This window comes from Coccomyxa subellipsoidea, assembly GCF_000258705.1.
Source record: "Coccomyxa subellipsoidea C-169, whole genome shotgun sequence".
NCBI lineage: Eukaryota > Viridiplantae > Chlorophyta > Trebouxiophyceae > Coccomyxaceae > Coccomyxa > Coccomyxa subellipsoidea.
The window spans coordinates 118,741-143,830 of record NW_005178016.1 but is presented as its reverse complement, the minus strand read 5'-3'; the positions used below and the strand labels follow the sequence as shown (position 1 = coordinate 143,830).

The 25,090-nt window shown below is 49.2% G+C and overlaps 6 protein-coding genes across 6 annotated transcripts; 4 read left to right on the top strand and 2 right to left on the bottom strand.

Moving 5' to 3' along the window:
* Positions 1 to 394: 394 nt before the first annotated feature.
* Positions 395 to 4,731, top strand: COCSUDRAFT_68410 (hypothetical protein; the record flags this gene model as incomplete). Its single annotated transcript, XM_005642568.1, has 8 exons — positions 395 to 408; positions 655 to 875; positions 1,248 to 1,435; positions 1,616 to 1,695; positions 1,920 to 2,040; positions 2,461 to 2,529; positions 3,028 to 3,273; positions 3,636 to 4,731. 8 exons carry the CDS (start codon positions 395 to 397, stop codon positions 4,050 to 4,052), a joined length of 1,356 nt encoding a protein of 451 aa, XP_005642625.1. The 3' UTR covers positions 4,053 to 4,731.
* Positions 4,732 to 5,510: 779 nt separating this feature from the next.
* On the top strand, positions 5,511 to 8,331 carry COCSUDRAFT_31853 (hypothetical protein; the record flags this gene model as incomplete). The annotated part of the gene is made up of 8 exons (XM_005642567.1): positions 5,511 to 5,654; positions 5,748 to 5,942; positions 6,116 to 6,301; positions 6,447 to 6,637; positions 6,890 to 7,037; positions 7,567 to 7,769; positions 7,923 to 8,115; positions 8,241 to 8,331. 7 exons carry the CDS (start codon positions 5,511 to 5,513, stop codon positions 8,038 to 8,040), a joined length of 1,185 nt encoding a protein of 394 aa, XP_005642624.1. The 3' UTR covers positions 8,041 to 8,115; positions 8,241 to 8,331.
* A 1,577-nt stretch (positions 8,332 to 9,908) lies between these two features.
* COCSUDRAFT_34629 (hypothetical protein) lies at positions 9,909 to 11,799 on the top strand. The gene is made up of 2 exons (XM_005642566.1): positions 9,909 to 10,419; positions 10,503 to 11,799. Exon 2 carries the CDS (start codon positions 10,608 to 10,610, stop codon positions 11,703 to 11,705), a length of 1,098 nt encoding a protein of 365 aa, XP_005642623.1. The 5' UTR covers positions 9,909 to 10,419; positions 10,503 to 10,607; the 3' UTR covers positions 11,706 to 11,799.
* A 457-nt stretch (positions 11,800 to 12,256) lies between these two features.
* Positions 12,257 to 14,314, bottom strand: COCSUDRAFT_45625 (hypothetical protein; the record flags this gene model as incomplete). Its single annotated transcript, XM_005642565.1, has 2 exons — positions 12,257 to 12,484; positions 14,015 to 14,314. 2 exons carry the CDS (start codon positions 14,312 to 14,314, stop codon positions 12,257 to 12,259), a joined length of 528 nt encoding a protein of 175 aa, XP_005642622.1.
* A 154-nt stretch (positions 14,315 to 14,468) lies between these two features.
* On the top strand, positions 14,469 to 15,998 carry COCSUDRAFT_34628 (hypothetical protein). The gene is made up of 2 exons (XM_005642564.1): positions 14,469 to 15,310; positions 15,531 to 15,998. The coding sequence occupies exons 1-2, from the start codon at positions 14,585 to 14,587 to the stop codon at positions 15,729 to 15,731; spliced, it is 927 nt and encodes a 308-aa protein (XP_005642621.1). The 5' UTR covers positions 14,469 to 14,584; the 3' UTR covers positions 15,732 to 15,998.
* A 3,867-nt stretch (positions 15,999 to 19,865) lies between these two features.
* On the bottom strand, positions 19,866 to 21,853 carry COCSUDRAFT_60574 (hypothetical protein; the record flags this gene model as incomplete). Its single annotated transcript, XM_005642563.1, has 6 exons — positions 19,866 to 19,907; positions 20,078 to 20,239; positions 20,281 to 20,323; positions 20,580 to 20,705; positions 21,041 to 21,114; positions 21,800 to 21,853. The coding sequence occupies 6 exons, from the start codon at positions 21,851 to 21,853 to the stop codon at positions 19,866 to 19,868; spliced, it is 501 nt and encodes a 166-aa protein (XP_005642620.1).
* Positions 21,854 to 25,090: the final 3,237 nt, after the last annotated feature.

The following is a 25,090-nucleotide window of genomic DNA, read 5'->3' as shown; positions in this document are numbered from 1 at the left end:
CAATCCACTGGTACAGTCTTTGTCTACCGGGCTTGGCAAATCATAAGCGATACCTGCAGCTCTGAACCTCCCAATTTCAAGTTGAGTTCTCCTCTAAGTGCAGAGTGGCTTCGATTGATATCCCTTCCTGCTTACTCAACTCCTGAAACTTTCCTCAAACCTAAGAGAATGTCAGAATGGGAACGAGCCTGATCGCAAAGCAATAAGCAGCTGTCCACAAAAGTCGCTATATATGAAGATGCACCAAGGGCTGCTTTATAAAGGCACTGATAAACTTACTATTTCCACCTTCAATCCTCTTTGTAGACGAACTTTAATGCCCGACACATTAAAGCACGGATGATGGCAATACTTTCATGTCCTTTATGTCTGGCTTGCAAGGCTGGAAGGAAAGATGCTGCGTGTCAGGTGACCAACCTCGCTCTCGCGTATTTTTGGAGGGCATGCCCATGCAATCATGTATGAATAGGAGCATAGCTGTGACGTGGCATTTCTCTCATCTCAGCTTTCATCACCGCTCGAACTTCCTGCTCTAAGCACCGATTTCTGGTCTCACGGCCTGACCAGGTGTTGTGTGCAGTAACCTGCTGAAAAATGCAGCTGGGGCAAACGGCATAGACTTGTCTCTCTCACATCTCTGCCACTTCCATGCAGGTACGCGATACCAAGTCTGCTTGCAATCCTTGTCTTCCACACCGCCGATGCAGCTCTGAGCAGTGGCAAGAACACAGCAAGGGCAGTGCATGCTGCGGCGGCAGCACAGCACAGCACAGCAAGAGCACGTTTCCCTCACGGCGAACAGCACCACATCTACAGGAAAAATGTTTCTGCAGCGGAGGCTTGGACGCCGTGCCACCCAGACGCCTACCCACCAGGTTGGCATGCGTTGGCCAAGCAAGTGGTTTTCTAGCCGTGGGAAAATCAATGATGCCAGGGCGAGCCCGTTACTTCTTTGGTGTAATTGCCCTGAATACTGTGAAGTGCTCCACTTGCCCAATGATCTCAGGTTGTACAGCTGGCACAGGTGGGGATGTACTTGTAGTTTCATGCATTGGGTGTGTCAATCCAATGATACACCTTCAGGACCAATATGATTAATGGATGCTCGATGCTGGAGCGCCCTGAGCTGCACCAGCCAAATCATGCCTCACACTCGCTCAGAGTGCAGCCAAGTCAGTTTCTGGCAGACATACATGCACAGCCCGGCCAAAAAAGCAGCAGGAAGTGAATGGGTGGTTCATGGCCAGGGGCATGGGTCTCCAGATCAGGCGGCAAACATGGCGCCTCCAGCTTTGGCTCGCACTTGTACGGCACTGCCAAAGCGCAGCGCTTCATTTGGGCTCACCAGCACCCGCGCAACTGCACGGCGGCCAAGTTTCTGCTATACCCGCCCAGTCCCTCCGGCATAGGCTCCATCCTTCATCACATGGGACAGGTCGGTGCCATGCCAGGTCATGCACACATGTCAGTTGTACAATGCATGCTGTGAGAGCGCTGTACTGTTTTAGGCTGTCTGTCGGCTGCGGATGTCTCTGCCACCGGTGAAATCAGGGAGCATATCCACTCTTCGTTGCAAGTGCGCCGCCTCACAGGCTTAAGATGTGCTGCTAAGCAGGCACTGGCGCTGGCAATACAGCTAAATCGAGTGATGGTGGTGGCCTACTCACCTGACTTCCCTTACTACAGCAAGGCCAGGTGACTCAGCAGGGTGACGCTGCACACACCCAAGATCATGTGCCAAATATATGTCGCGAGAGTATCTTCGCTTATAAGCGGCAATTTGAATCTGTGCACGGAACTAATGGCAGTGCTATCTCAGATGCAGTGTGCAATGCAACATGCACCCGCTGCTGACACACGGCTCTTGGAACGCCCAGCAGCGAGCATGCAATACAGTCACAGGGGTGGTCTTGCTGCAGGTGTGGTGTGGAGGTAAGCTTTGAGGCGTGCTACTTTGAGCCGCTGTCCTCATGCTCATGGAGTGACGCCCTCGACGGCGTGGCCCGCCGCAACATGCCCTCGATCAACTCTCCTTCACAGGTGCTCTCCCAGGGTAATCTGATGTTATAACAATGAATAAGATTACAGCCATGCAGGCGGAGTGAGGTATTAGGACGTGTAAATCCTGGGGGGTACGGCGAATCCGGCAAGGTGTTTTCCCCTTTTATTTAGCTCCCTGTTCGATCTCCTGGACAAGACCATTGCGGGAGCGGTTTGTGGTGTGTCCTAAGACCCTATTGGGACCCACGTACAGTGCCGGTGCTCCATGGCCCTCACCAGCATGGATGTTGTTCTCACCACGGACCTCTCATACACTGCGGTCTCCCTATTACTGAGGGGGTTTGATCCGGTTAGCATCGGCACCCCAAGTGGTCCGGGGCGATCATCACTTATATGCGGGGACTGAGATTCCATGATGCAGCTCGGTTGTGATGGCCGGGTGTGATGGCTCCGCTGCAGGTCACGGACAACAACACCAAAACAGTGCAATTTTCTGGAGCGTTCACTGCTCCTGACTACCATTGTCAGGTATTTGCTCTGCCTGTTGGTGCTGCTGCTGCAGCTGCTGCTGATGTTGTAAGTGCTGCTGCTGTTGTTGTTGTAGAAAGTGCTGCTGTCAGAATCTTGATGCAGCCTGTCCACCGTGCCAAACCATGCCCCAAGGGCCTGCAGATGTTTTGCAGCGCACGCTTCCTTGCATTGCCTGGCTTTGAGGAGCAAAAGTAAATGTTGAGACTGCGTCCTGCACCAGCCTAGCTAATGCCCATGCAACCCATGGGTTGATTCAACATTCGTTTCAAAATTAGTACAGACAACACCACTAAGGCTGCAAGGTCCCACCAGAATAGCTGTCGGACCAAGGCACCTGATATGAGCACTCTTTGCCTTAATGTGCCTACGCAGCTGGCGTAAATGCAGGTAATCAAGCTGGCCCCCGGTCCGCCCAAACTCACCTCTTTGTAGGATTAAGGGTTCTATGGTTACCCCATGAATAACAACCCCCCAAAATTCCCTTTTGTTGCCCAGGACGACAGCGTGCCCCCCCAGTTGCATGCACTGCTGAGGGGGGGTCCCATCGACTGGGCCAAGCGGCACTACTGGTGGCGAGCGCAGAGTGTCGCGTACATCGTCCGCCCCAATTCGCGCACCCTTGCTGAGCTGGCGGCGCGCAAACGGCGCATCTACCCTGGGCGCCTGATCAGGCGCAGCACCCTCTCCGTGCATGTCCGCCACGGCGACAAACACACTGAGACGCCGCCTGTACCCGACCAGGCACGCTCTTTCGAGTCTGTAGCCATGCTCTTTGGCTCCTACTATTGTGTGTAGCCAACCCTGGTCCGTAAGAGTATAGGATGCAAAAATGAGATGTACTGCAAAAGTTGATGGAATGCCCGCTGAGTTGTTTCAACCCAAGCTATCTCTTCCTGCGACAAGCCGAAAAAACCCCAAGGGGACCACCAGACAAAGATGCAAGTTTGCAACGAGCCCATCAATAACATGGCAAAGTTGTGGAGTAGCCGTACCATATCTGTCTTGTTGGGTCCCCGGTGCTTGGGTGCCGACTGGGCAAGCCTGAGATTCCCAGGCGTCGCTTGATAACATGCAGCTCACCAAGTGAATTTGGGTGCAAACAGGCCTATCTTGCCCGAGCAAATGAGGCAATCAGCCTGGTATGGCAGCCGCGCAAGACTGGGAAGAAGGGTGACAGCGGTATCAGGCGGCCATCCATCTTCCTAAGTACGGAGGACCCGGCAACGGTGAAAATCTTTACGCGGCAACCCCAGTGGGACGTCAGCTTCACAAATGTGCCGCGCAAGCCGGATGCAAATCGCTCGACGCTGGCCTACGTGGCAGAGATCGGGGGCGACGAAGAAATGCTCAATTCGCTGGTGAACCTCGATTTGGCACTGGAGTGTGACGCCTGGATAGGCACCCTATCGTCCAATTGGTGCCGGCTCATTGACGAGCTCCGCGCGACGGTGCGCTGCAAGGCGCATGGGACGTATCTAGACGCGGAGCAGGAAAATCCGCCGCAGGATTTAAACTGGTGAATCACATGGTGCTGGGCCAACAGCATGCTGTTGCATTTACTCAATGCATGACAGTACTTTTCTCCCAAAAACTGTCCATTATATATCTAGTGACACATCAAGTTGAAAGTTGCGCCATGGACCAAACCATGTGCCACACTCTGGCTTTTGTGCCATGTATCAGCCTGGTACCCAGTACCAGATTGACCTGAGGTGTCAGGTCAATCTGGAAACCAGGGTCCATATATGTTGTGACTTTTGAGGTGAAGGTTGAGGATCACCCTAAATTATTCAGGGTTAGGGTAAGGGATAGGGGTCACGGTCACAGGTTGATCTCTACAGGTCCAACCAAGTTGGTGATGACATTGCCAACGGGGGACATCATGTGATATATCTTATCACCTGTACTTAGATATAGAACCCTTGTAACCCCAAAGGGACTGTGAATCAGGGAGGTCTATATCTAGCATCTGTACCTCTTATGAAAGGAAATGTTGTGACACTCTGAAACCTACAGCGCTGTGTCACTAGGGTAGCTGTAGGTTGAAGAGTAACATTAAGGACTCCTCGGAGGCTTGTAAGCTTACAAGAGGCGGTGCTCAATTTATGATCCAAGTGGAAGTGAACATTTTGCAAATATTTCATTAATGAATCATAATGAATCATTAATGAACCTGATTACGTTGTAATCATTACGATGTGAAGCGCATCCGCTGCAACTGATCATCAATTGATATTGCAAGATGGAGTCTCTGCAATAAATATAAAGTGGGATCACGGATGATCACACAATCATGGTGCCGTATTAATCCCCTTGGGCCGATTCACGGCTACTAAGAACACCCCACAATTTGGCAGGGTATGCCAGGTTTCCAGGGGTCACACAATATACATTAAAACGAGATTGAATGTTCACTCATGTAGAGATCGTCAGGGCTTCAAGGATCATTCCAGTTGGAAGTGAACAAGTGATACCCAGATAGACAGACTTGTGAGCTTGTTCTGATCTCCGTCCATGCTCCGCATGCATAATACTTCGCTGACTGTTATGATTCATCAAGAAGACAATGCCCAAGAACAAATGGCAAAGCATCGCTGAATAGGACACCTGGTAATGGAGGTTTGTAATCAGTATCAGAGGTGGCCGAGGCCCAAAGCGGCTCGCTGGTAACCTTCCGGGTTCTGTCACACTGATGCCGGATCAACAGGGCCACTTGTTTCTCTGCAATTCATTACATAAAAGTTTGAGACACTGTTCTAGCAGCCTTTGGTTGGCAGGCATTCTGGCAATCACAATTCTAAGCTTGGGTAGTTTCAACACCCACAAATCCAACAGGTGAAGGTCATCTCCTGCCGTGCTGCCCTCCTATAAGAGTTGCTTGATCTTGCATTTACAAGTACTGCCGAAAGTTCTGCTACAGGTTCTTTACTTGTTTGAACAGGACTAGCAAGAATGTCATCAACTTAAAGGCTATGAGTATGCCTGCTCTTCGTGATGAGGACAGCACCTTGGTGTTGTACACTTTTTCTGATACTGATCCGGAGTATCTCCACAATCTGGAGTACTTCATTCAGTACGGACTTGGTGGCAAAGATGTTGAATACATCTTCATTGTACAGCAGGTATCCCTGCTTGAAAAGATTACATTTGGTAAAATGAAGACATGGAATTTTTGGGAATTCTTGGTATCTGATTCTGGGCGCCTTTGGTTGCAGACAAGGACTTCAAAATCTTTGAGCTTGCCTGCTCTTCCTGAAAATGCAAGATACATTGAGCATGAAAATGAATGCTACGACTGGGGGACCATAGGATGGGCACTGCAAACAGGAAAAGTAGACCCACAGGGTTACAAATTCTTGATTCTCATGAATTCGTCGGTTCGTGGGCCTTTCCTGCCTTCCTATCATAGCGTACGTTCCATACAATGGTTCACCTGATTTGCAAAATGACCTCAAAGAAAACGAAGTATTTGTAAATATGAAGTTTCTCTAATGTCTTGTACTTCTGTGTGACCATGATCATGGTAGCATGTGAGACAGCGGGGTAGTATAAGGCATGCATGATTTTTTATGCGTGTTTGCAGGCCGATATTCACTGGACTAGATTGTATACGCAACGCATAGATCAGAACGTGAAGCTCGTTGGCAGCACCATAAGTTGTCAGCCTATATACTGGAATTCAGATACTGCAAACGAGATGCGGAGAAACCCACATGTGCAGAGCTACATAGTGGCAATGGATCAGGCAAGTCCTTCTTTTGAAAGATATGTCTCTTGCACAAAATTTGGAGTAAATTCTGAAAACCTTACTGTTCATCCTTTTTATTGACAAGCCCGGGACATTGCAACAGCCTCCTTTGCTGACGAGGCATCATTTGAGCAAACTCTGAATATTTTTCATGCCTATCGTGAAGGTTGGTCTGCACTTACTCCAAAGCGAACGCACGATCTTCCAATGCTATAAAAGATTGCATGATGTTGTTTGGTTCTCTGAAGTCGGGGCGAGCCGAGCCGTTCTCAAAGCAGGATACAGCATTGATGCTCTCATGAATAAGTATACAGGCGTTGATTGGCGCAATGAGACCAACTGGGACTGCAACGCTGGGTGAGTCACTGGAGTTGCATTGGTGACATTAACATTCCAAGATAGTGCTCGGCAGACCAATTGTTGATCAATGTCATGCTGCGGGCGTACGTACCTGACCACCTTCTGGTCGATAATCACCTGTCCAGAAATAGGAGATGACAATCTGATGCAATCGGGTTGATAAGTTCACATGCACGATGACTCTCTTCCACATGATGTTTGACAATGTTCTATCTTAACGCTCAGTGTTGCTCGATGTTTGCTGACCAGGCAAAACCCTTATGACGATTTTGCTTACGATGGCTTGATGATAAACCCCCTTGAAGTCCTCTTTGTGAAGATAAAGAGCTACCAATTAGAGAGCAACTGGATAACCTCGAAGATGGCAATAACATACGAGAGATGGCATCGTGATCAGGTCCTTTTTCTTGCCTCTTATCTGTTATGGACATATACTGTCAGAAACAGCTGTAAACTAATTAGCAATATCAACCTGATTTCTTATTTTATGGTTCCTATGTCTGATCCTAGGAACATTCCACACACATCTGATCATGAAGCACATACTATGTAGTACATCATGATGACTTATAATATCTAAGTAGATATGACTTTTTACCTTTGTCTTTCTGACGGATATATACTGTCAGAGCATAAAGAAACGATTCGGTTAGAGTTGTAAAGCAATGAGAAAAATGCTGGTTGCCTAGACACCGTGTGACACTATTTATGTCACAATATTGAGCACCGGCCCCGGCTGGCGGGGGGCGGTACAAATACTGAACACCGAGCCCACGTTTGATTGGGTCTTGCTTGGATCTGGCGAGTCCAACATGGGTTAGGATTGTCGGAGCCTTTCACTCAGTGACTGCAGCTTGTCTGCAGAAGACACCTTGCCTGTTGGCAGGAAAAGCGTGCAATAATAATAAAATAATTGTGCACTGCAGGGACATCATGCATCCATGAATCTCCATGAGTTCGACAAGGGCAAATTTTCATATTTTTTGAGCAAGGGTATTGCTATGAGCATGAGAGGCAGCGATTGCTTCGATTTGGCATACTACCAAAGAGCAAATACCGACATGCCGACTGTAAATGCTACCTGGCAGCACTTTATATCCTATGGCCAATTTGAAGGCAGGCCTTTCAGGTGAATCAGACTGCATAAGCGTTGATACCTCCAACGTTTATGTTGCGAATTCGCTGAAACCCTTGACATCGTAAAATGAGCATTGATTGCCATTTACAATCAAATGCCGGTTGGCCATAAGCAATTAACGCTGACCTTTCAATTTGCATGCAGGTTCACGTGCGCTGAGGAATACTCTCGACCATCCCCAAATATAATCCAAAAAGCAGCCGAAATTGCTCGGCACTCCATGCACTCCTCCTTTCACTGGCAGTTGCTTGAACAGCATTGAATGCAGTGTCGTCGATGTTAACGCTCAAAGTTGGGGATGATCATAATCACACGCAAGTCGCCCTCGCTTACTAAGGTAGGATGAGAAGCTCTGGAAAGTTGATATCCTCAAAGCATATTTACTAAAGCTAGTATTTACAGTACCGTTGTGTGACACCAGCTGGTGTACTTGCCAAAGTTGAATTATGTAGTTGTATACAGTGCTCCCGGCTGGCGGGGGGCGGTACAAATACTGAACACCGTGCCCACGGTTGATTGGGTCTTGCTTGCCAAGCATCCAAGAATCCAGTGGATTCGGCGAGTCCAACAAAAGGTAGGGTTGTGGGAGCCTTTGACTGCAGCTTGTTTGCAGAACGCACCTTGCCTGTTGGCAGGAAAAGCGTAATAATAACAACAACAACAACAACAACAATATTATTAATAATATTATAATAATACAGTGATCACTCATGAGCAAGGAGACAATAATTGCATCATGCTGTCCATATGTCCACATGTTGTCCATATTTGCATATCATTACGCAAAGGACCAATATCCAGTTTAATCGATTTCATGTTGAGTAATGTGCAATACAACCGTTATGATCAAGTAATTTTATTTTCAGACATGTCATGTCAAATGCAGCAGGGGTGGCGCTTATGTACAACAGCCGCTGAGCGGCAGCATCAGCGGAAAGCGTCCAAGTTGTATTACACCCAGATTTGGGCAGGATCTGAAGTTGAGAAGATCCCTGAAAGTTGTTCTGATTATGTTGCTTTATAGAAGGTTTTTGGTGCGGGATCCCGCATTGCCGGGGTCGCGGGTCCGACCGCGAGTCTTACAATGAGCCCTGCTATAGTACTACTAGCCCAGTGCGTCGTGCACTGTGAGTCAGTGCTTGAGGCTTGCGTCTATTTTAGTCACCAATTTCATTTATCCTCTGTAGACTTAACTTAGGGCTGTATATCCATGAAGAACAACTTCAAGTTGCTACTATTTTGCAGGGTTGTAGTCAATATCATTTTGTAATCATGCATGTCCTACGCATGCTCCAGCCACTGTCAGCGCTGGTTCCTATCCGGGATTAATTCTGCTACTGCACGACAAAGAAGGATATGATGCGTACAATGCCGCATGCGCATAGCTGCAACCTAAGACCAAGTCCTGACAATATATTACAGTATACTGCCAAATTGTAGTCTCTCGCTGTGCATACAGTCACTGTTCTGTGCGAAATGTAGGCATGCTCAGCATGCATGGGCATCATATGATGCTACTAGCATAGTATGTAGCTTAGTACGACGTAGTATGTCCGACAGAGTCTGAGAATGTCACTAATAATGTCTATATTCGACTTGGCTTCACCTCGGCTTCAAGCAATTGCAAGTCGTATTACACCATCATGCAAATGCATTGTCTTGTCTCCCGGGTGCTCTGATGTAATCCCGACCTCTAGACAAATATTTGACGGTCCAACTTCTTGAATGCACTATGATAAATGCCGCACATGCGGCACAAATATGTATTTAGAAGAGACTGTGTGTTGGCCATTGAGCCTTTTTAGTAAAGTTAACAACTTGAAGTTCTTGCCCTGAAAGTTTTACTCTCTGCCACGGGTCTATGCCTTCCTGCCGTCATGGTGCACCACGTGGTTGTTATCAGTGTCGAGGGGATGCATCCCATATGGGAGGTACCTAATTTCTGCCCTACAGTAATTTTACTTTCTGTGTTCCTCTGATGTTACCTTATCAGCGGGTCTTTTGTACTCTTAGATACCCCTAGTGGATTACGTCACGTTACTGTAGATTTTGTTGGAACTCTAATTTGATATTATTTGACCCTAGTAATTACATCTTATAAGCACAATTCTGAGCATTCAAGGCAAAGAGACTGGCAGAGTTGCCATACAGACGCTGAGGACAGGCCTCAGGAAGTCCGACGGGAAAGCAACTCGGCGTCAAATCTTTTCACGGGAACACTTCATAGTGCATTACGCATAAGCAGGATAGACGGATTCAAGCAAATCGACGAAAGTGTCTATTATGGTTGATTTGGCTTGGCATTGCCATGTACGTAGAAACTTTTACAGTCGGTCCACCTCTTTTCAAATACATGCAGTAGAGCCACAATAATGTCGGCAAGGCCTGAAGATGCTTGCCGTCAAATTAGAAGAAAGCAATCACTGCTGGTAAGCGGCAAGATCCAGGACTTTGCTGGGTACAGGCCAATTACGATCTCAGGCCAACATGAAGGAAGCTGGAATAGAACGGGTGAGCACTGAATTTGTCTCCGAAAGAAGGGGGTGGACATGTATCCGCCTTCCTATGACAGCAATAAAAAGACGTTCTTTTCAGAGCTTATTTCACGATGACCTTGACCACCATATAAGCTCTTCTTCAGGTTAGTCATTATATGCAATTCAGTATACTGAATTAACCTGAAGGATCCAAACTAAAGATGGATCGCACTTGGGTGCCATACAGGTGAGTGCAAGAGCTGTGGTACTGGCTGTGGTTGCGCTGACCCTGACAAGTGTGTTCGCTAGCAATGCACGCTCTCACCGCGAGCCCAGGCCCACACAAAATCAGATGTCCACAATTGAAGATAGTAAAGGGAATTGTGGGAACTGGATGCGCGATTACACGCAGTTGCACAAAAGTGTGAGAAGCGGTGCAAAAGGTCCACGGTATCTCATGGTGCAAGCGAAGAACACCAGTGGACTAGCTGATATGTTTGCTTGCATCTCTTCAGCATTCCTCTGCGCCCTTCTCAGCGATCGAGCCCTCATCATTGATGAGTCTGATGAGTCTTCTCGTTTGAGCGTTGCTTACTCTGCCCCAAACATTGACTGGATCCACCAACCTCAAAAATTAGAATCTCTTTCTAGGAAGACAGTGCATGGAATTGGTACGACTGGGCCTCCCGCAGAAGGACCGGACATTGACGTATTCCATTGGGGAAACCTAAGCAGCTTTGGCAGTGAGGAGCTTGTAATATTTGATGATTGCAATGCGGGCCTTATCATGCCGCTTTTTGACAATCCATTTTACAAAGTTCGACTGTATGAACTAGGTTTAACGCCCGAGACTGCTTATGGTTGCATATTTTCGTTTTTGTTTAGATTGAGATCCACAGCTAAGGATACAGTGAAAAAGGAGATAGAGGCAATGGAAGACAGCAGGTACATCAAGATTGGTATCCACATACGCACAAGTGACCCAACGATGGCTAACCAAGAGCTTAGGTGGCCTAGCCACGATGAAGCAGAAAGAGAGTTAGCAAATTATCGACCATATTTCTCGTGTGCTTTGGAAATAGAGGAGAAGATCTCACGTGCAAGTAAGAAGGAAATTCTTTGGTTGGTATTAAGTGATTCTATGTTGCTGCGAAAGAGTGCTGTCGTGTTGCATGGGAAGAAGATATTGACAAAAATTGAAGATGGGAGGCCGCCGCGGCATGTCAGGTCGAGCCAAGGAGGTGGTGGGGCAGACGCCATGAGTCTTAGTGCAGGAGAGCATTGGTTATTTAGCTTGGCAGATTATCATATATTTGGTTTTGGAGGCTTTGGGAAGAGTGCAGCTCTCTCTTCAAACAAGTGGGGTTATTACGAAGTTCACTGGCACAAGGACCCTAGCTGCAAAGCTGTCAGTGTTCGAGAGCTTGCGGATGTACCACCCGGTATTTAGTGTAACAAGTCACCTGCATACGGTATTGCACTATGTTTGCTAAAAACCGCCCGCATAATTGCCTGCCAAATTTTATTTAAATAGCTTTCGACGCATACCGTGCAACGTGCCATCATATCACCTCATGATGACTCATATCGGATATGTGCGGTGCGCCATATGATCATCATGATATGATATCATTATTGATCCGATCATGGCATGCTGAGGCCACTGGCATGGCATGGCATGGCCCAGGCCAATGCCCTGTGCACGGAACCGCTGCCCCGTGTAAACATGTACTGAGTCAATCTATTTTGCAATGGGACTTCCTCCACCTTTTATTATTACATGCTTGTCCTGCCAAGAGCCAAGGTCACCACGGCACCGTGCGGTGCGGCCTGCAGCTTACAGTCAAAAGGCTTAAGCCATAATCATTAATCCTACTCCTTGTTGGACTCCGAGTCGCCAGATCCAAGCAAGACCCAATCAACCGTGGGCACGGTGCTCAGTATTTATATCGCCCCCCGCCAGCCACTGGCAGGACCACCTATACATATATATACTACATACTAGTAGTATGCAAGGACAATATTGATCGAATGTTCATTAGGATATCGTATCCCATCCATGACGAAATGATTGAATTCACTAGAAACGTATACGGAAAGGACTCCCTCGGAGAACTTGGACTCCATGTTTAACATCCCCGGCATCAAGTTGATACCGGGGTTGTTTGCAAAGCGTTTGCATTGCAAATGCATTTTGTCCGATATGATCGGCACCATGATAGATGCCATCTATCATGATGCCGATCAGTGATCAGCATAAATGCAGCGCCGGGCCGGTCAACGTCGGACGTGTCGGACGCGTCGCGGCGCCAGCCTGGCTGCCGGCCCAATGGGCACTACTCTATACATCATGTATAGATGATGTTAAGGTCATATATATGTATCATCATGATACGCCGTATCATCATGATACGACGGCGTCATGGTGACTGCAGTGCGCATAGAGTCACCGTGACGCATTGTCAGCTTGAGGCTGACAACCATGGAGTTCCAATTTGAAATTTAGAATTTTGATCGATCACAACCTTAGAGTCTGTAAGAGACTCTCTTAAAGTGGTACGCTTGGAGCGCACTCCTCACGATGTTATTTTCTACTAGGTAAGCCTTGTAGGCCACTGTTGCGCAAGTCGGCCGTCACACCCTCTAACCCTAACTTTTGAAAGTTGGGAAGGGTTTGAGAATTGGTTGTAGGGTAAATGTGATCAACATAAGCCAGCGGCACATGCTTCCCAACAAGTTCCCCTTCTTGTGACTTCAGACAATCCATACAGGAAGTCCATGGGACCACTTCCCAATCGGCTCAATATCCATCGCGTTGCTGTGATGCTTATAGGATATGTTTGTGAACCGTTCTCAACCACTTCACAAGTGCATGACGCAAATAGGAAGTGGGTACACAGGCAACTTACCTGGTTGGGAACCCTTGGGACCCTCTTGGGATGTTGTTGTGAAAGTGCCAGTTCACCTTGTGGGGGATGCACCGTGTGCGCCGAGAGAGAGGTGGATTGACTGGGAATATTCATTAATGAAGAATCATTCTACAGTACGGTACGGTACCGGTATAACAGCTGCTAGCTGCCAGCTGCCCAGTGGGGCAGCTCATAACATTCTTACTTTGGACCTGTACTCCCAGAGAAGAAACAGCAACTGGGATGTGTGATGGGATGGGACGCCCGTTGACGGAGCAGCTGTCCCTTTCCCGGACATTTTCCCGCCATGGGCGGCTTGAGGCTGACGTAATTCATCGGATCCAAGCAACATCGGCAACCATTAAGTGTTCAGATGTTCAGCTCCACAGTCCCGCCTTGGGCCTTGCCGAACCCTCCCTCTCGACCTGACATTGTCTTTTTCCCCGGCATACCCTCTTCTCTTTCCCCCACTACGCTCGCCTCTTGGTCCCCCGCCCAGCGGAGCTTGCACACCATCATTCTTCTCGAAATCTCCTGTACGACCGATACCTACATCCACGAGCGTGCTGTTCGTAAATGCGAGCAACACGAGCCCTTGCGTCTCCAGCTTTTGGCACGTGGCTGGGGCACCGTTGAGGTCCACCCCCTCATTATCGGTGCCGCCGGCACGCTTCCTACCACCTTCCCTTCTGCACTCGAGCGATGTGGGATCCCCTCCCCATCTCCGCTCCTCACCGCCCTTCTGCGCTCTTTACACTTTTCCGTCATCGAGTCCACCTGCCGGATCCGGGCCAATTTCCATCTTCAGTGCAAACGCCGCCGCCTTGCGCCTCCATCTGCTACTCCTCACCCTCCCTCCATCGCCCAGTTGTCTGCCCTCCTTACCGCGCCCCCCCTTCCTGCGGGCCTTGCCCCTCCCCGCCGTCCCTCCCGGGCCTCCCGCCCCTCTGTCCGGCTTGCCGCTCGGCCCCCTCCCTCGTCTGCCCCCCGTCGGCCCCGCCGCCCTGTGGCACCCCCCGGTGTCCCTCCCCGGTCTTCTGCCCCTTTGCCTTCCGGCCCTTCTATCCCACCCGTGGCTCTGCGCCGGTCCTCTCAGACCCGCCATGCCCCTTGCCCGCCCCTTCCTGGTTCCCTCTCCTTGCCCCCCCATTTCCCTTTTGATGACGGGGGCTAGCCGTTACGGGTGATGTTCCCTGCTCAGCCATTCTGGCTTTGCGCGTATGCATGTTAGGGTCTCCTACGGGGTTCCCTCTAGTGCGTTCTTTCTTTCTTTCTTTCTTTCAGCAAAGAGATCCTTGGATACTGTGCTTGCAAGGCTCACGCTAGCAGTCCTTCAATCTATCCGAGCTGCAACGCTGCGTCGAGTGATCGTCACTCTTCTAAGAAGCCTAAGTTTTTATTGATTCCAGGTCAAAAGATCATGAACCTGCTGTTAACCTTGGTCCATCTTGTTCTGGCCTCCGGGGCATTAGGCCTAAATGTCGAGCTCAGTAGTCATCAGGATCAATCCCACAGCAGAACGGCGCAAACGGAGAATATCTTTTTGGAAGCACGCGATAAAGCAAACAGGGAGCGGAAGGCGCTGCCAGGAACAGTCTTGACCAACGCCGTGACAGATCTCGGGGACTTTCGTCGAATCTGGGACTTCTACACGCCCGACTATAACTGCCCATTCCTAAAAGAGCGAGTGGGCCGCCTTGGGGACGGTGGCAAGTGGGTCTGCGGCCTGCGCTACCTGCTGCAGTCTCGCTCCTGCCTCATCTATAGCCTCGGCAGTGCAGGAGACGCCTCCTTCGAGGAGCAGCTTCTGAGCCAAACCCCCTGCGAAGTGCACACCTTTGACCCCAACCTAAGCGCGGAGACGCAGACTCAGATGCAGGCTAGTCTCCCCAGCCTCAACTTCCATGCAGTTGGACTCGGCCGCAGCAGTGGGCCGCTCAAGTCTCCCAGCGACCGGGGCATGCACAGCTTTCAAGAGGTCATGGCGGCACTCGGCCATTCATGGGTGGATGTGCTCAAAATGGACATTGAGGGCCACGAGTGGGATGTGTTTCTGGACTTCTATGCCCAACCCGATGCGCGCCTGCCGGCCACCCAGCTTCTTGTCGAGTTCCACTGGCCCGGCAGCGCTGACAAGGTCTGGAAGGTAGGGTGCGTCGAGCCTCAATGCTGTGCATCAGACATACCGCAACTTGCTGAATTGGGATTGCGGTTCTGACTTTGCGTGTACACGCACTGGTGGCAGTGAGATACCCCTTGTGACCAACTGCAGGCCATTCTTGAAGTAGTAAGGAGACTACAATTTTATCTGTGTTGAGCAATACGGGGAAAGCATTTATCTTGAGCCTTTTGCTGATTGCTTGCAGGTGTTGGATGTGCTTCTGGCGGACAAGTACCGCATCTTCTCAGTGGAGCCCAATTATTACTGTGAGGATGGCGCGTGTGCGAAGAATCTGCTGGAGTTTTCATTCATTCGGGTGTCAGACAATGGGCATGTGTGTGCGCCGCACAGCCACACCAGTAGTGCAGAGGAAGGTGCCGGCATGACACTGCCACATGGGTGCTGAGTATCTAAACCTGACAAATCTAGTGCTGTGATAGAGTGTGCTGCTGAAATAACCTGAACCTGTCTCCAAGCGTCTGCAGTGTTGAAAGTCAATTGGTTGTCCGGGAGAAAGTATTTTGACAGTTGCTGTTGGGCGTAGCTTTTTGGCTGCAATGTCTACGTTGGAAGGTTTCTTGCACAATGCCAGCAGCTGAAGCAAAGAGTCTTTTTGCATGCAGTGCGTCAGACAACACAGGGCTGGAGTATGTAATCCTGATCCCTGCACCACATCATCACAGTGCACAATATATGAGCTCGTTTCACCACCCCTTGAGTAGCAGTGCACCCATGTGCTCACCTTCAAGGCTGTTACTTCATGCTACGTGCTTTAAGCAGATTCCAAATCGAAGTTCGATTCAACAAAAAAAGGCTGGCATCGCTGGCTTCGTCTCGATGCACTTTAGGTGGCCAATGACAAACCCCTTGTTCTGCATTGAAGGAATACAGGACATCCACGCAGCTTTCACTCACTTGAACATACTACTGCTCAATATTGAGCCCGCAGCTAGGCTAGCATCCTGCCAATGACACCAGATGATTCTAGATTTTGAGGGTGCTCTTTGCGTTGCTCAGAGGAAAGGCCATTATGTTGAAGCACAGATAAAGGAAGGCCTTCACTAGCAACTACAAAATCGACAGGAACTTATGTGCTTCACAATCGCGTAGACTCGCCTTAGCAGCCAAGTGAGCTTGCTCCAGGTTTTACTCGAGAGTGTTGCCATATGCTGTGATAATAATAATATATGCTGTGACCCGGAGTCATTTCCGCACCAAAGCCATAAATGCCAAAGTTATAAAACAAGCATTGCAGCTTGAGATAAAGTAAAGAGTGGCAGTCTGAAATAGCGCGCGCAGGTCCACCCACCGCAGCATAATATCCACGGCCACGCTTGTATATCTGTGAGCAGAATTGCATTAATGGCAACATTGAGAAGGCAGCCTCCAGCCAGGTCAAAATATTTTTTCAGTACCTTAGTACGGTACTAGTACTCCTAGTGGGCAATGCTAGTCCGATTTTGAATCATTGCACTCCCAAATTGTGCTTGATGGTATCAAGAGACAGACTTGCTTGAAGTATGGCATTGTGGCGCATGAAGTATGGCATTGTGACAGAAACAGTTTTCATGGAGGCTCCCGCCTCCAAAAGGCTTGGCATGCATCATGCTCCTTCTAGTTCCCATAGACTACAGTACCCGAAATATAGGCATTTTTTGGGCCAACAGTAGCGGCAGGAGGCACCTCAGCTGAGTGTGATTGTCTGAAGCAATTTCAGAAAATGCTGTGGGCTGAAGATCAACCTGCTGGAAGAGTGGATCAAAAATAGCAGTCGGTTTTGCTGAAAATCAGACCAAGCTGCATTATAGTGATGAATAGATGCTCAACAGAAAATATTTTGATGTGTTAGAAGGCAAATGGGCATTATAGCTTTGAGTGGTTTGCTTCAGCGGTACAGGAATCCTCAAAGAAGTAAAACAGTCGGTTTTGGTGCCCAGGCACATCTGGAATTTATGAGTTCGCGTATGACTGCAGTGGGCAGACAACGGGTCAATTCACATCTGCTTCGATAGGCAGAGTCACTTTCACATTTGTGCAAGCAAGGGCAGTGGCACCTTGATAGTGCCCCTTCGGCCAAGGCAAATTGGCGGCCTCTGAATTGCAGCGCTTGCGGTAAGAAGTGGGCGGCTTCTGTCTTATTGCGTGCGCTGCCCCCGAGGCATATAATGGGCCATATCTGAGCAGAGGCAAGTTCCTTATGCTCATGCTTGCATGCGAGATAACGATCGTACAGTGCCCGGACAACTCGTGACAAGGGCACCGAGTTGCACGTGATGGTGGGACAAGCCATCTGTAAATGCGCAACGACCAGCAGATTAAGGCACTCAGCTGAGTGGACGGCAGGGAAGGAATCTCACGCTCATTGCACCACTATACATCTTGCTTTCCGCCTTTGAGGAGGCTAGAGCTTGTGGCATATCCCCGAGCGAAAGTTGCAGATCTGGGTCAAAGATCTCGACACTTATCGCCACTATGGAGCAGTGTCTGTATTTAACAAGTTGCAGGGAGTCACTGCGCGATAACATTTGATTAGTCTTCTGACAGCTTCTGACGAACCGGTGTAGTCAACCCGCAATGCAACATATCTTAGTTCCGGGTCAGAGCCCTAGCTATATAGCATACGAGATATGTTTTGCGAGGCCGGCCCATTGCAAGAACATGTCCCACTGGTCAATCAACAAAGTTATGCGCAATGCTTGAGCCCTGTCTCGGCCATTGCACGATATACCATTCTACCATTCTTGCTTACACCACAACAGAATAAACGATGACAAAGTCGTGAACAAATCCCTAAGGCTGTGCTCAAAACAGTAGTCAAAGATGCATGCGCACTTTGACCATCTGCAGAGAGAAACCATGAATCCTTCATAAAATGGTCAGTTAGGATTTATGGCTAAGGTACTCTCAGAGTTAAACCGTAATACAGAGACAGAAGGTTGAGATTTTAAAAGTCACGCTGCCATGGACTACACAGTGTCTTCAAGTTGGTGTGCTAGGAAGGGCACCTAGATGTAGTGCTTGTGTGCGCATATGTTCTCACAGCCACTGGCTGGAGGCCCTCCGGGATGGCATGATGACTGCAACAAGTCCAACTCCAGTGTTTGGTTGTAAGTATCCAAGTTCATTCCCGAGACGTGGTTGATCTTGTTGAAAGTTAACCCAAAACATTTTACCACTTGGGTAAATTATATCACAGAAATATGTCACGGTGCAATGTGATCTCTCTTCACTAGGTGTCGTTTGACTTTTCTTTGTATTCAAGCGGTCATGTCAATATATGTTAGGCCTTCGTCATGATTTGTGAGTACATGCAAGAGTTGAAAGAATGAAAAGGACGGCTGACCACCACCTCCTCTAAGCTTCTTCTAGATGAGACGGTGCTCCCAAGAAGCGCAAAGGCATTGCCATCGGGATTTCTCCGTGGGCCTAGGCCTCGTACTAAAACGTGCGTAGGGACCATGCTTGCACAGTAGTCTGAAGGGCTCTACTGTTGTCAGTGATGACAATAACTCTTGTTTTAGTCGGGTGTGATAACGTGCTTTCCAACACTTACTCCGAAATCTTCTGAGTCAAGTCTGTCAGTCAAATCTCTTTTGTAGTGGGGTTTGCGAAATTGTTGCAAAAGCGCAACATCGTTCTGATGTACGTTCCTGGCATATTCCCATATACGCAACCCCTTGTTGCATGGTTGAGGGCGGACCGCAAATGGGCCATACAAGCACCCACACCCAGAAGACCGAGTCGCATTCCTAGAGCATAGCCCCTTGGGGTTTGAAGCCCCGGCCCCGGCTTACATCCCTTGCCTGGTGCTGTCTGAGGCACACAAAAGCCAGCTGAGCACTTGCTCTGCAAAGCCATGGCTAAAAAGCCTTAGCCTCGGCCGGCACAAATACCGATCACTGCGCCCACAGTGACTAGGTCTTGCTTGGATCTGGTGAGTTAGAGCTTAACTCCACTGAATACTATCCACGGGATAGCGAGGGTCGTGATTTGCCGCAAGGTACACGGCTCCGTCAGGCAACGACTTGTTCGGAACCAATACGAGCGCGTCAGGGGTACGACATTTGAATTGGAGTGTTGGCCAGCGGTGCCCGACCGGGGGTTGGATTCCAGGTGTTGAATCATGACGTTTCCTGATGGCATTTGACGGATACCGTATCAGATGCCGTAGTACATCATCTCACCCGCGTTGCTGTTTGAAGGGTCGAAAGAGGTCGCTGTAGCCTTTCAATGCACGATTGACCACCCGAAGGCTTTAAACAGATTTGGTAAATGACGCTGAATGCGTGCTGCACGGGCAGCACGTCCTCAACCCTGGCGATCTGCTCAATGCACCATCTGTTGGCTGCCGTTGGGTGTGCTGCCGAGGTGTCAGGGCCTGAACGGCAAATACCATTTGTTGCATAAGTATTAAAAAGTCACACAATGTCAGGATTGTAATAAGATTCACAGATGATACAACATGGTACCCACAGATCTGCTGATCAAGCCAGATCTGCACACATCATCTGATCACATGCTAATGTTGTCAGGACATTCATTAGTGTACAGTGCCAGTGCACAGGCCGAAGGCAGACAGGCCCTGGCGTCACCAGGGCCTGTCAGACAGGATTGTTTGATGCAAACAAGCCCACCCTGAAAAACAGGTCACTGCTTGCACGCACTACCCAAGGCAGTGCCTCACACATAGCAAATGAAAAAGAAGGCATCCTGCTGGGTCGGGTGTGGCTGGATATTCACAGCCCTGATCACCTTGTCCAGCTCCATAATTTCGAAACGGGGCTGGTGGGCTGCGCTGCCGGGAGCCCTCACTGCCTCCCATTTCAGCCTCATGTAGCCGCCCTCCAGGTGCCGGTCGCTGGCGGTGAAGTCCGCTACATCATACCACCGCACAAAGATGCACTCCCTCGCGCTCTGGAGCGCCTGCCTTCCTGGTATGTAAAGGCCAAGCGGACATTGCCGAACCAGCAGTCAAGGTCCTCGTCCTTTTCCTCGCACCTGCGCAATCATACAAGCACCTGCTCCTTTCAGGGTTGCACATGCTGAACAATCTGAGACAACATCATGGCGCAACATGGCGGCATTCTGTTGATGGCCAAAATGGTCTTGCACTTGTCAAACTAGCATGTATCTTACCCTTTACTGGTTCTACTTCAACACCTGAAACACTGGGACTTGACTTGATCCGCTGTGCCAAAAGTTCAGATGAAGCATTGACCAAGTTGTAGCCCTAGAGAATGCTGCCAGTGCCTACCTGATGGCCACATTGTCGAAGGCTGCACGGCGCTGGGATCCAAAGCAGGGAGATGCCCTGACCACGCCTCCCTCAGAGCTCCCTGTGCTTCTGGTGCGGGACGGCAAAGGTGCTGCGGACGCTGATCTGCATGTGGTGGCACACTACTAGTACTCAGACGCATCCCAGGAACCAAGCACTTTGCATGCAGCGCATATCATGGGACTGCATGACATGGCATACCTCTGGCTGCCAAACGTGTCAAGCGCACACATCAGCTGCAAATTGAAATCAGGAGCTACCGGCCAGAAATGCCACGAGGAGCACTTAGGACACAACACCTCCTGGTTGATTCATTATGACTGTCAACAATGACCTCTAGCGCACCATGCATCCTGGAGTGTTGGGCAGGGTGTCCAGCACGGTTGCATCTGGCTGCTGCATCAAACTCCGGCAGACCTGCAAGGAAAAGACGGAGGCACCGGGGGAAACCGGCGAGCTCCGCCTGCAGCGCATGGCGCTCAACAAAGCGCTGGCGCTGCTCTCCTTTACTTTTCTCGCATAACACATCAATGTGCCGGTCTTCACCATGAGAAGCACCCCACTTTCCAACGCCCAGCATTGCTGCAGGCAGCACTTAATTAATCATTGTTTCAATTGCTCGCATGGACCTGCGTAATCTACCAAAAATGATAAAGGCTGAGAAGCCACCGCCACCGCCGCCCATACACCAGCTGCCGCCGCCAGCTGCCTTCCTTGATGTAATGATACAATATATTCTGCCAACATCTTCTCCATCGAGCCGCTGCAGCCAGCTGGCAAAGCACTCAGCGCTCCCGCTGCAAACAACTGCTCAAAAGCTGCCCAAGCCTCTGAAGACATTGTGATGCACCTTTTCAACCGGCTATCCAAGACAAACAATATTGGCAACTACCAGCAGTCTTTCAGCCACAAGCACTCCAGAAACGTGCAGAGAACAGCAGAGAACATTGGCCGACCACTGCAGTTCCTAGCAAATGGTCAGGGACTCATTGTTGGCAACAAATGCTGCCACCGCTTCCCTGCCAGCCGCCGCTGGCCACCCCAGAATGTTTAGCATATCCTCACTGATTCAGCCGATTGTTAACCCAGCCCAATGCGATACAATAAAGAATTATCTTAAAGGATGAAATATGCAACACCATCGAGATGCCGCATGTTCTGCCTATACGTCTCTTTTTGCCATGTGCATAAGCACGCACCGCACTGCCGCGCTGGGAACGGTCCTCCTTGTTGTCCTCCATCATGCGCACCATATCAGCCTTGCGCAAGTCATCCAGCAGCTGCAGTGCATGCAGCGGAGATCAACCATGTGAGAAGGACACATGAGAGGTTTGTGAAAGATTCTTCACAAACATCCGCATGGCCACCCCCACATCATAGCGAATGCATGACTGCTTTGCTTAGGAGGCCACCAGAAAAATGCTGGCCAAATACTGGCCAAAAAAGCTAGCAATTGGCCATCCATGGTGCTGGGTGCAGGGCAATCTGGGCTTGCCTGGTCGATAGCTGACTCGCTTTGTTTGTTCGTGTGGCGCCAGGCCGCCTTCAGCTCCTTGTGGATTGCTTCCCCGCCGGATGCAGACAAGATGATGGCGCTCCCCAGTCAATAGCCATCTCATCCTTGCGGTTGTGAAAAACCTTAGTTACCGAAAGTTTATCGCTTCTGAGAGCAGCTCCATGGCCAATCCTTCGACAAGGATTTTGAATATGCATCCATCATACAAGACTCTCATCATCGCTTGTGGGTGCAATCCTCCAATGCGCCCCTGAATCCACCCTGGCGCGCCCTGGCGCATCTGCAAGCATATTCTGCAGAGTAATGAAGAGATACAAGACATGCATGATTCTACGTGCCTTCAGCCGTTGTAGGGACTCAGAGTCTGCCGTTTGTACCTTGAAATCCCTTATCTTGAGGTAGTCGAGGTACTTTGCACCGCCCAAACCACATTAATATCATTCGTAGATACTAGCATCTAGAAAATATCTCCTGAAACATCCTGACAGGCACCACTCATCACCATTTGGGCACCTCACCGCAAATCACAGACCCAAGCGTCTTTGCCAGGGGCACTTCAGGGATTGCCAGCAGCGCGGGGGCAGCACTTTGATCAGAGCTCCCAGCTGTTGCTCAAATTGCCATGATGTCAGCAGCTCCTCGCTTGGCAGCCGCACACCAGGGAAGGTTGGGCATGCCAAAATGGCATCGTTGACCAGCTTGCCAAGTGAGCTGGTTGGGGGTGAGGCGGGTCGTGGAAACGATGATGAGGTGCTCGCCATCCTCCTTCTCACTCTGATGGAGCTCGTCAGGGGAGATGAAGCGGTGTGGGTCAGTGTGGTTGAAGCCATCAAGCTATGTCTGCAGCACTTCACCTCATTTCACCTCCCTGGTATGCAAGAAAGTCTACCAGATGGTGGCGCCTGAGCTCTATGCACACTATATCTGCGAGCAAGGTGCTCACCACGTAGGCAGGCTCCTTCGGCGAGGGCTGAACAGCAGCGAGATGGGCAATGGGTGATCCTGAATTTGACAAAGAACACTACATTACTTTTGCAGCGCAATCTGCCATTGCTGGAAATTCGCCCCCAAAATACGTGCTTTACCAGACGGAGCAATGGTCACATTACTCGCTGAAAAAGGCACAAATGTTGGGCTAACAAACGAAGTTATGGAAGCGTGAGGGATTCACGGGAGGCGAAGGTAGTAAAATTTCCTGTCAAGGCCGTGTTAATTCTATTTTAGGTCATATTTGCATCCACTGTTCAGTGATTGCAATTCCACACACAAGACATGTATGCTTGAAAGGGGGCCACTATCAAAATCACATGGTTAATCAAATATTTGAGATTCAACGCGCAATCGAAATCTGGAGTTTTGCCGAATTTCACATTGAACGCTGTATGGGGACAGTTTGAAAGCATCAATACAAATTTTATATGCATAGGGAACATATGTTACCTTTCTTTACTTCGACGTGGTGAGCTACAGACCTATAATACATCCTGCGCCATAAACGATGCCAAAATTGAGTCAACTGGGCCATGATCGTGTTCAAGGTGTACTGTTCCAATGATCAGGATCCAATGGTGAATGCAACGGACAAAGATTTGGACGTTCCATTGTACGGTGGTGTAACGAAGGGGAATTGGCGGCTTGGCTCCAAGGTCTTCAAGAACGGAGAAATTAATGTGACACTGTCATACACACATATATATATGTATGGCATATGCAAGTTATTCAGTCTTCAAGGTACATCTCCTTTTCACCATAGATCACTATTGCTATGACCAGGCCTGACTTAGGTCGGCCCCTTGTGAACAACATTTAGGAAAGGTTTCAGCAAGAAGTTGTCTTTGCAAGACGTTTACTTCTGTGCGGGTACTTTCAGCTAAGATTGAACTTAGTATACTTAGTTTGAGTTGAATTCATTTGCTGAACTTCATCATGCATGATGCAAGGATGTGGTGTGTGGGATTCATCACATGACGTTGACATTTGCTCTTGTTGATGATCTCTCTCTTGATCATTGGCTATCTTGCCAAACCTGTTATTCATTATGATCATATAATGAGTATCATCCATTACACTGCATACTCTTGGTGACTAGTCACATGATGGCGTCAATTGACACACCCAAAAGTATCGATGCCCACCATTCTTGGGTTATTGGTACGCCCAATACTGAAGGGGTGCAGACGGAGGGTGGGCCAATGTGTTATGACCTGCCCAAATTCCAAAAAGATGAACATAGACAGAGAACTTGATTTGAGAATTGACGCAAGGAAGCTATTGCCCTCCCACTCACCATGTGCGTACCACAGTAGTTGTGAAGGTTGAGCATCTGCAGTATTGGATGAATGCTGACGTCCGTGCCCATCATGATGGCCACTCAAGTTCAGGGTGGGTGGCAACACAGACTTATCGCACGCATCTTCCCTTCATGTAGCTACAATATCTACTATTTGAGGACCCCTATATATGCGTGTGACCGCCAGGGGCGTACGGGTGACTAGGGTGTACGGGTTGCCAAATTAGGACATTGCGCCAATCCTGTTTTATTTGTCAAAGCGCGGAGCTGCTCGAGGCAGCTCCGACCTATTATGAATGAGTGATCACCTTCAGTGACTCGAGGAAATCTGGATGACGAATACACGTTTTCTATTATGAATGCATGATGAATGCATGATGTAGTGAGGTTTGTGGCCGCCATATGCAACGGGAGTTTGATGTTTTGGGACTTCGGATCCTTGGGTTGACCTTGGTGATGTTGCACCATGTTACTTTAGCATTCTAAAAGGCAGAGAACCTGTCTCATTACCCATTCAAACCTCTTCCACTGAGCTACCTAAATTAGAAGCCGTACGTGTCACTTCAAGCGTACGCCGTTGTTGGTTTCGGAGACCGTGTTACGACCTCCTGACCTGTGAGGACGACTTGATAATATCACAGCAACACTGCAGCACGACAAGCGCGCAAGCTTCTGGGAATTCTG